This window comes from Strix aluco, chromosome 9 (assembly GCF_031877795.1).
Source record: "Strix aluco isolate bStrAlu1 chromosome 9, bStrAlu1.hap1, whole genome shotgun sequence".
NCBI classification, from domain to species: Eukaryota; Metazoa; Chordata; class Aves; order Strigiformes; family Strigidae; genus Strix; species Strix aluco.
In genome coordinates this window covers 20809281-20820023 of record NC_133939.1, presented here as the reverse complement: position 1 = coordinate 20820023, position 10743 = coordinate 20809281, and the positions used below count along the sequence as shown (strand labels likewise).

The following is a 10743-nucleotide window of genomic DNA, read 5'->3' as shown; positions in this document are numbered from 1 at the left end:
GATTAGAAGCGTGCTGCGAGGAATATGGTTCCAAATTAAACTCTCTTTACTTACTAAATTTGCCTCAGTGCTTGGCTCTCAGCAGGGCTTTGTGTTACAGTACTTCTTGTATTGACACCTTTTACTTCTAGAAAGAAGATGCTTTCTATTTCAAACGGCTCTTTTAAAAGCAAAAGTAGCCTACTTATTTCTAACTTAACATAAAGTTGTTGCATGGTCTTCTGGGATGATGGGGTGTTCATGCAAGCTTGCATTTCTTCCTGTAGGCGTTCGTTGTGAAACATCTTTTGGAGTATACCCAACAGAGTGAGTCCAACCTGCAGTACAGCTTGTTTTTAGTTTTTGGCATCTTTATGACTGAAATAGTGCGATCTTGGTCCCTTGCACTAACCTGGGCTTTGAATTACCGTACGGGGGTTAGACTGCGTGGAGCTATCTTGACGATGGCGTTTAAGAAAATTCTTAAGCTGAAGAACATAAAGGAGAAGTCTCTTGGAGAGGTAAGCTGCAGCATCATTTTGGAAATTGCAGTGTGAAAAGGAATATGCAATACATTCCTTTGAGAATGAGCTGTGCCTTAAATTTAAATAATCTGTTATGTGTATTTTTCAGCTCATAAATGTGTGTTCCAATGATGGGCAAAGGATGTTTGAAGCTGCAGCAGTTGGCAGTTTGTTGGCTGGGGGCCCTATTGTGGCCATTTTAGGAATGGTTTATAATGTGATTATTCTGGGTCCAACAGGCTTCTTGGGCTCTGCTGTCTTCATCCTTTTCTACCCAGCAATGGTGAGTTGGAAAGAGTTAAGACTTGCTTCATTTTTATTAGGTCAGACATATGTATAGTTCTGAATCGAAGGTGTTGAAATGTGCTAGATTTAGCCTGTCTATGGCGCTGCATGTTACTGAAAATGTTTCTAAAGATGGTGTATGAAGCAGAAATTTGAAAATGGGAAGCTCAAAATGATAAAGAAGAAAAATAAATGGAAATAAGAAAGCTGATAGATTTGACTGAGATAAATATACATAGCTAAGTTAAACTGCAGAATGCTCAGGTGCTTGTGCTCGAGGTTGGAAAGACGCAAGGCCTCCAGCTTGTGTACGGGAGCTCAGCGTTGCATGAGCACATTGCTCTTGATTTCAGCAAAAGATGTTGGAAAGTACTGCATCTGGGAGAGGGTGTTCTTGATTAGTTATGCCTGCCTCTACTTCTGCTGAGCTGTGAAATAGGCTAGTTCAAGCCAAAATCTTCTTGCCTCTAAAATGCCCTGTAAGGCTGCTGAAGATTTGTCACTGGATTCATAATACAAATTTTAAAAAGCATGCAGGCTGAATACTCTGAGGTCCACTTTGGTCCAATTTATCTTGCCAACAGTAAAGATTAAAATAATGGGAGTTACATTTTAAAGAGGGGAATGGTGAGTGGAGTTTGTTCATCTTTCCCAGTTCTGTTCAACAGTCCTCTGTTGATGGGGACTCCAAATGAGATTGCAGGAGTATGAAGAAGGTCAAGGAGCTGAAACTTCCTGAAGTAGTGTGTTGGTTTTCAATTTCAGTGGGATGAATGTAAGAGTAGCAGATACTTAGAAACACGTGAACAACTATTTACTTTTAGATGGGTTTAGTAAAAATGTTAAAACTGTTTTACCACCTTCATAGCACTGGCATATGGTGGGAATTGATCTGGCTGTGCAAAGTCCAGCTCGCTCTTTTGCCTTCGGATCAGGTTAAAAGGTTGGCTAAAATGGATTCTACTGTTCATTTGCCATGAGTGTCAGCTTGTTGTGTCTTTCAGTTAATGTATTTTGTAGTCTTTGTGCTTTGGGAAATTTAACAGGTCTGGTACTACTCAATGTCGGTAAAAGTGCACAGCTTTGTTTTCACAAATTTTATTTTTGTTGAAACTTGCTATTGTGAGTCTAGTGCTCAGTGCAAGATGGGGTGGGAGAATATGAATAGTGTTTCCAGCCTGACTTTTATGCTAGAACAACAGTTGCCTTGCCCCATCCCTGAATCCCTTTCCAAATCAAAAATTGGCTTTCTCTGGTAATAAGGAGGAGTTGAATGTACTTGTTCTTTCTGACTTGCCATTAATGTTGCGTGGCGTTGCCTTCTGTTTCAGATGTTTGTATCACGCCTCACAGCTTATTTCAGAAGAAAATGTGTATCAACAACAGATGAGCGTGTGCAAAAGATGAATGAAGTTCTTAATTACATTAAGTTCATTAAAATGTATGCCTGGGTCAAACCATTTTCTCAGAATGTTCAAAGTGAGTTCACACAATCTGTAAATGTTTCCTTTTGTGCAGATGCCCCATTGCTTAGTAGCCTGGTGCATCCTCCTAGCTACGTGCAGTGTAATGAGCACTTTCATCCTTCAGGCTTTGTATTTGTTATGCATGATGTGTTGGACAAAAAGGCCTGCTTCTAAAGCTTCACCTTCTAGCACAATGATGTTTGTGGCTTGGCACTAATCTTAAATTTTAAAATTTTGTTCCATTTTTTAATCATTTAATAAATGTGCTGGCTGCTTCCATTTTTAAATGAATAAGACCACCTCTATTCTTATGGAGATTTACAGGCTATTATAGTTTGCTTCTCTGTAACTGTGGTCTTTATGAGAAGGTAGATAATGTGATAAATGCTAAAGCATAGAGTTAGGCGTCTCTTAATCAGTGTTTACAGTGCTGTGGTAATGTCTGTTGTGTATGTACCGCCTGAAACATACTTCAAGTGTGGTACCCCTGTTTATATTTCTAGAAATTCGTGAGGAAGAACGTAAAATCTTGGAGCGTGCCGGCTACTTCCAGAGCATCACTGTGGGTGTGGCTCCCATAGTTGTAGTCATTGCCAGCGTCGTGACCTTTTCTGTCCATATGATCCTTGGCTATGATCTTACAGCAGCTCAGGTAACTTACTGCAGTGTTGAAAATATTCTTTACAGTATTTCTACAGTAGTTTTTCTGCTAAGCCATTTCTCTTCATCATGATTCTTTGCTTTGTGGCTGTGCCTGTGTAGCCAGGCTGTAGCCTTGCTCACAGAAGTGAACATCTGATGGGTGTGACAGCAGCAGATGTAGTCTTATGTTTTGCACATAAGCTCTCAGTGATGTTGCAGTCCTGACCTTCCTCAGAACAGGTTTTGAGCTGAATGTACATGAGCACTCCTGTTTGCTATTCAGATATAGGACAGTGGGATTACTGGATGTTTTTGTTTTACAGTGTGCTTGGATGCAAACAACACAAATGTCTTACGACAGGATTTGAACTTGGGTCTTCACAAGTGGTAGGCTAGTGCAGAATTTTCTAGCTGCTGCCTTTGGTAGATCTACAAACACTGAAGATGTCTGTCTTGGTCTGTTATAAAGCACTGGAGAAAGTTGGGTAGATCTGCTGTTTTCTCCTGTTTGAGAATATGTTGAATATTTAAATGGTTATTCTTGGACTGTGGGCCTCTTCCATGGCTTTGAATTGCTGCTGTGACATTTCAGCTTTTAGAAGGTTGGACTTGTTGGTATATTGCATCCAAATGTGGTTCTCTTTCTTGTCTTATTTTTAGGCATTCACAGTGGTCACTGTCTTTAATTCAATGACTTTTGCTCTAAAAGTAACACCTTTCTCAGTGAAGTCTCTATCTGAGGCATCAGTTTCTGTTGACAGATTTAAGGTAAGCAGTCATTTGGCCCTGCAGTTTTAACTAAGTGTGGAGTGTTGCATGTGTATAATAGATGCTGAGGGAACACTTGGAAGGTGATGTTGTTTTAATGACTGAGGAGTTCTTTTTCTTTACGCTTAGCACTCCAGATTATTGGATTCTGCAAAAGAGATACAAATCTAGTGAAGGAATATTAGAAGTTCAAGATAATACCAGTGTGGGAAGCAAAATATTCTTATTTAATGATTTTAGGATTTTGATGTTGGCCACTGTAAGAGGTAGAATGCAGGACTAGATGGCTCACAGTATATTAATTCTTAAACTCCCTTTTAAGACCATCTGCATGCAAAGACAGTGCAACATGTCTGCAATGCAATTTCATGTTTTGCTAATGAAACTCTTTTTGGAAATGTCATGTATTGTGTGGGCAGCTTTGCACAAACCAGTAGAGTTTTATTTGTAGTAATGAAAAACTGAGGTTTTGTATTTCCAGATCAGATTAAGTGACTGAAACTCCACTATATGAATGAAATGCAGTTGTGATCTGATGAAACAGAATCTATGGCAGAAAATTAAAACCCTTTTAACAAAGAATCCTGTCTCATCCTTCAGTCCCTGTGAAGTGAATACACTGTGTGTACTTCAGTATGAACTCAGAGGACAGGCCTTTATTTTGTCTTCTCTCTTGAAGACAATAGTGCATTTGCACATTGCAGAAATGTCCACATAGGATTCCACAAACATTAACAGATATATGGATTCTGTGTAATGCATTCATGAAACAAATCTGGGTGTGAGAAGAATGGGATCTGCAAAATGGGTTTGAGATCCCGTTGCTTTTGAGCATTTTTGTTTCACCTTCTGAGTCACAGTAAATCAGACTTTCTTAAATCCAAATGCACTGAAAGGAGTGGGGGGAAGAGGAGGACAGGGGAAATTGTAATATTTCCCAGTTTGACTGTAAACAGCGTAATCTGTGTAGGGAGTGTAACACAGGGTGGGGATACTCTAACATCACAGTAAAAGTGTAACTGACTTTTTGGCTCTGTAAATGAGTATGAGCCTTCTTATGAATGAATTATTTGGGCGTAGCAATTTCAGAAGTAAGGATGAGAATTGAGAAGTCTTTAATCACAAAAGGCTTCTTAGTTCAAAACATAAATTATGTAAGTGGAAAACATTTTATCTTGCAATTAAACTGTGTGGAAAAACCTCTTCCTAATCTGTGTTGATTGTAAATACTGATGGATGTGGTGGAAAACATGATACAGTGGACTTAATGGCTTCTTATTGTCAAGCAGCATGAGATAGGTCAGCTAAATTTGTGTGAGATAACTTCTTCCCAGCAGAAAAGTTGAAGGATAAAGTCATTCTGTCTCCTTCCATAATTAGTTGGTGTGCAGGACAAGTCAAGTCACTTTCCCTCAAAGTGACATCCCTCCAACCCATGTATTCCACTCGTGTTTTTATTCTGGAAATTACAGAGCTGCAGTTACAAACAGTGTTAAAAGAATAAGCGCCTCTCATATTTCATAGTGTGTTGCAGTTCTGTAAAAGTCTTAGTGTATCTAAGTGCTTCCACCACATCCAGGAATGCCCCGGCCACTTAGCAGGCTTGGAGTTAGTTTACACTAATGAGCTACCTTTTGCTCTTCAGCTTCCTCCTACTATATAGCCTGATGTGTTTTGCTGCGTGAGTGTGCCATAGGCTTGTCTCCCAGTCTTGATCAGGTGTCTCATCTTTACACCTCTCTCACAACTCCTATCAGAGTTTATTTCTAATGGAAGAGGTTCATATGATAAAGAAAAAACCAGCCAATCCTCACACCGCGATAGAGGTGAAAAATGCTACCTTGGCTTGGGACTTCTCCCACGCCAGCGTCCAGAGCTCACCAAAGTTGACCCCCAAAGTGAAAAAAGACAAGAAAGTCACCAAGAACAAGAAAGAGAAAATGAAGCTACAGAATGAGGGACAGCAAGCTGTGCTGGCAGAGCAGAAAGGCCATCTTCTAGTGGACAGTGATGACCATCCTAGCCCCGAAGAGGAGAACAAAATCATCCACCTGGTTAACCTTCGGCTTCAGAGGACTCTCTACAACATTGAATTGGAGATAGAAAAGGTAAGAGAAGAAAGAACGAAATCTGAGCTTTCAAAAAGCCCCATTTTCAGCTGTGCCGTGGAATAGAGCGCTGTGTATTTTTGCATAAAATGGAGCATATTGCTTTTGTGCACTCCTGTAATATCCATGGCAACTGCAGTATCCAGGATGCAGTGCCTCATCTTGATGTAAACAGCTGTGCCATTTTAGAAAACTCAATCTTTGCAAACAGCCTATGAAACAAAGGCAGGTGTACAGCTTTCACAATTAACTGCTGGTTTTGCTGTTTGTAGCTCTCAGTATAGTATACAAGCCATTGAGCTTAAAGAATCAGCAGGACAACAGGGGTATCAGTGGGGTATGGTGTATTTCTGCAGCTGTTTGATAATTTTGCAGGGTTTCAGCTACATTCTGTGTGAACATTTTAGGTGATTAGGTTTTCTAATGGAGCATAACAGTGCTTTTCATTGAAGAATGTGCAATTTTCTTCCTTGAGAATTTTTGTACAGTAGGACACAGAGATTTTAAAGAATTTAGAAGCAGTTGGAGTCCTTATCCCAAGATGGGTAAAAGCATGTAAAATGTCAAAGAAAAACTATTGAACTTAATACGTGACATCTTCTACAAATACAGAAGCTTTGCAGTTGGGCAGTTGGGTGTTGTAGTAATGGGATCCATGCATTTATCAAGATATTTCTGGTTAAATTGTCTACTGTAGTCATAAGAGTAGAGGGATAGTTTAAACTACTTTAAACTATAATAAACTTATATTTTAAACTTTTGAGAAGGATGCATATAGTTTAAAAAATAGCCTTGAAAAAGGAATACGCAGTTACTTCAAAATATAAAGGCTAGTTTTCTATCAGAAGTTTGTAAACGAGAGGAGGTCAGCAATGTATTCCACAAGTGGCTATATACCCTTTTTGTCCACTTCACCTTTTTTCCCCAAAGGAGCAAAAAGAGTTTTGATGAGTTAATTGTTTAATGTGAGTATCAACCCACCCATTTTATTGCAGAGAAATGCTTCAAAGTGACTGGATTCTGGCCTTTTCTTGGTACCTGTTCCTTAGCAAACTGCATCTTGTAGGCAAGGAGTTTTACTGGACCCATTTATCCTAAATTCTGCTTTTCTTTCAGTCTTTCCCTCTTTATATCTTTCCTTACCACTCTCAAAAGCACCTTGGTGCATTCTGTTCAGGCAGGCCTTGGTGCTTTTGGCTGAGTACAGAATTCTTTGGGCCTGTATCAGGCCCAGTCAAAGGGAAGCTGATCTTAAAATACATTAATTTTTACCTATAGAGTTTTAGTCCACTGTGGGATAATATTCACTCTTTATTATTTGAGTTAAAATACTGACTGTCTTGCTTTTTTTCCTGTTATGTCCCTTTTCAGCTGTCATTAATGTCCAACTGTCCCCTCAGAGGTACTAAAGGTAGTCCTAATTCTGAAAGGGATGGAGAATGTAAGAAATGAGTACCATATTTTATTTTTTTTTTCTGTCTAGGGAAAACTTGTTGGAATTTGTGGCAGTGTGGGGAGTGGAAAAACTTCACTTATCTCAGCAATTTTAGGGCAGGTGAGAAATTCTGTTTTCACTACTTCTGCTTTTCTCTTTCCTATCTCCTATTTCATTTATACTCTGTAGAAGAAAATAAATTCTAAACATGGAATAGCATAATTTCACAGTTTATTTTTAATTTCAGATGACCCTGTTGGAGGGTAGCATTGCAGTAAGTGGAACATTTGCCTATGTGGCCCAGCAGGCCTGGATTCTCAATGCTACACTTCGGGACAACATTCTTTTTGGCAAGGAATATGATGAAGAAAGGTTTGTCAGGACTGTTTGCTGATTTTCATGAAAGCTTAGTAATTCTTGGCCCAAGTGGGGGAAAATTTAATGCAGAGTACACTGCAGTTAAAGCCTATGTATCTTTTTAGAATCTGTCTTTAAGACTCCTTTAAGTCTCATTTGAGAGCCTGCCTCTCTTGCACGTGGTCACTGTGGCTGATGGCTGTCAGTGCATCTGTCGTTGCTTGTTTGCAATGAGGGCTGTACCTCATCATGGAGTACTGTCTGATCTCTGGTTTTGGCAGCTGCTGTGGAGCAGCACTGAAGTGGTATTTGCTCTTGCTGTCCTGACCTTGCCCTCTTTAAACACAACAACTGCTGTTTGCAATGTACTGTCACCTTCCATGGCCCTCCCCGCAGTGGGGGCCTTCCCTGTGCCTGTGCTAGCTATCCCTGGAAAGAAATTGCCTCCTTACCTTCACTGTACTTCAGAAGTAGGTGATTAATTATTATCCTTTGTTTCTTCCTGGGAAGCCAAGGCAGATCATTTGTTTTAGGCTGTTGGAATGCCTTCTGTTAATGTAGAAAGTGTGATAATGCTATACTAGCTAGATAGTATGGGGGAAAAACACAGTGTTCTTACTACGTATGTAATTGTTCTTTAGATACAATACGGTGTTGAATGGTTGCTGTCTAAGGCCTGACCTAGCCATCCTTCCAAATGGGGACCTGACAGAGGTATAAATTTTGCTTATAGTAAACAGTAGATGGAGAAAAGTAGTGTTTTGGTTTGGTATACTAGAGTGCAGTAGAGTGGAGTGAGGGGAACATCAGTCTGGTATGCATATAAGCCAAGTTGTTGAATGCACCTTCTTGAGCTGAGCTTGTCAGTGCAGGCCCTGGGCTATTGAGAGTTGTGCCACATTTTTGTCTTAGATATTGACAATGTGGGAGTTCTTTATTGTGTTTGTAAATTTAGCTGCCTTAACAGGACCTGTTTGAACTTGATTTAAAATAGATAAGAAAAAAACATGACTATGTTAAATCAAAAAAACCCTGTAAAATAAGCGAAAACCTACTGCTGCGTTTCAAGTGTATTAACCTTGAGTTTGAATGTATAACACATTTCACAAAGAAGTGGACACCTACACTAGAATATATATGTACTAAAACAATATATAATATTATGGGAGGAGGGGGTGTGTATAAAAATGAACATATTATGGTCTCCTTCATTCTGGTCACTTATTGAGCTCTAAATTTCTGTGTTGCATGGTGCTGTAGAAATAAAATAACAGGTGTGTGTCTGTACAGATTGGTGAACGAGGGGCTAACCTGAGCGGAGGACAGCGTCAGAGAATCAGTCTGGCTCGAGCCCTGTACAGTGACAGGAGCATTTACATCCTTGATGATCCCCTTAGTGCCTTAGATGCTCATGTTGGAAATCACATTTTTAATAGTGCAATAAGGAAGCACCTGAAGTCAAAGACTGTCCTTTTCATCACTCATCAGCTTCAGGTACTACATCTCTCATTCTTTCTTTCTTGCACTTTCTTGAAATGCAGTATGTCACACTATCATACATTCTCATTCTCTTTTTTTCTGTTTAGTCAGTTGCCTTCATACTGGAAACTTCTATGCCCTGACCTGTAGCACAACCCTGTCTGTCTATAGGATGCATGGTTTACGTTTACAAACTAGGTTTGCAAATATGCACCCAGCACAATCTAATTCTTTATTTGATGCCAGTGCTGCTTGGTGTCTGATCTGGACTGGTAACACTTGGCTAAAGAAGATTTACCAGAGAAATGAATACCTTGTTCAAAAATGCTTTTTCTAACTTGCTATAAAGCCAGTTCATCACATCAGAAAAACTTAGATTTTATGTCAGTAAATCAGAGTGGATGTATTCTGAGATTTTTTTGCTATGTTCTGTGCATAGAAATAGTAATATTTAGTATATCATTATTTGCAGTGTTTAAGTATGCTGAATTGTCTTACATAACAGATTGTTTTTGATAGAACATAAAAACTTTTTATTTGTGTACAGTGAGAGTAATCATGGTGCTCTAGTCAATGCAAGACCTTTAAAAATCAGGTGTCTGCTAGCTCAGAAGAGGTGCATTGTGTGCAAATGTCTATAAATTACTGAAAAGGATTGTGTGGGAGTGCGTCTGATTATTGGACATAATGATAAAGACTACTTCTTACTGCCATTTTCTCCAGTATCTTGTTGACTGCGATGAAGTAATCTTCATGAAAGAAGGCTGCATTACTGAGCGAGGAAGTCATGAGGAACTGATGAATTTAAATGGGGACTATGCAACTATTTTTAATAACCTACAGCTGGGAGAAACACCACATATTGAGGTACCTGTTTGTTTATTTTAAAGTGCTCTGAATGATGACTTTTCTGACGAGATGAATCAAATGACATAGTTGGAAGACTGGAAAAGGGCTTCACATGTTCATGTGTCGATCTGACCATTGTTAACACTTCATATTTACAGTCCCAGTTCGTATTTAGGGAATGCGTAGTAGAGGGGACTCTGCCAGTGAGCTCATGAGTTGAACATGAAAGTAATGTATCGTCTCCTCTGATGATGCTCAGAGCAGGAAGCTTCTTGTCTCTTTTATTGTACACCTCACTTCTTAATTTACCTCCAAATTAGCACAGACCTGAACGACCTTTGTCTGAAAAAATTATTCTGGTTTGTTACTTCTTTTTAACATAGCTAGTGACTGAGGCACAGAAAAAGTGATGCAACCTGACAGAAGTTAGATGTGACAGTTTTTTTGAAATGTAATTGAAAATGCTTTGTTTTGGGAGGTTTTGAGAAAAATGTTGCTTGACACTGCTTCTGTTATGGAACAGTGGTTGTAAATGCAAACTTGGATTTGTGCTTTAGTATTTCAGTGGGTGAAAAAAATGTAAATCTAGAAATTAACAAGAACCGTTCAGTAGGACATGCATTTAAAATATCAGCAATGTAATTTCTCTCACCTTTCTCCTGATTGTTTCCTGAAGTTATTCTTTGGAGTAAATGACTCTGCTGCCTTTTATTTGATGATGATTTACTTCTCTAAGTATTGTGTACATTTTCTCTTAGTAAAGAGAGATTAAAAAGCATATCAGCAGTTTATTTTTTAAGAAATGAGAGGCTCCTTATTCACAAGTTGCAGACATTTAAAAAAAAGTTTCT

At 39.0% G+C, this 10743-nt stretch overlaps 1 protein-coding gene across 4 annotated transcripts in view; it reads left to right on the top strand.

Moving 5' to 3' along the window:
* ABCC5 (ATP binding cassette subfamily C member 5) overlaps nucleotides 1-10743 on the top strand; it is a 52630-nt gene that overhangs the window by 22585 nt on the left and 19302 nt on the right. For all 4 annotated transcript variants that reach the window (XM_074834102.1, XM_074834103.1, XM_074834100.1 and 1 more), the window contains 11 exons: nucleotides 267-500; nucleotides 613-786; nucleotides 2120-2267; nucleotides 2758-2906; nucleotides 3557-3664; nucleotides 5422-5772; nucleotides 7256-7327; nucleotides 7455-7579; nucleotides 8206-8278; nucleotides 8855-9058; nucleotides 9767-9910. In XM_074834102.1, the coding sequence (XP_074690203.1) occupies nucleotides 267-500; nucleotides 613-786; nucleotides 2120-2267; nucleotides 2758-2906; nucleotides 3557-3664; nucleotides 5422-5772; nucleotides 7256-7327; nucleotides 7455-7579; nucleotides 8206-8278; nucleotides 8855-9058; nucleotides 9767-9910 (1782 nt within the window). The remainder of the gene's footprint in view (nucleotides 1-266; nucleotides 501-612; nucleotides 787-2119; nucleotides 2268-2757; nucleotides 2907-3556; nucleotides 3665-5421; nucleotides 5773-7255; nucleotides 7328-7454; nucleotides 7580-8205; nucleotides 8279-8854; nucleotides 9059-9766; nucleotides 9911-10743) is intronic.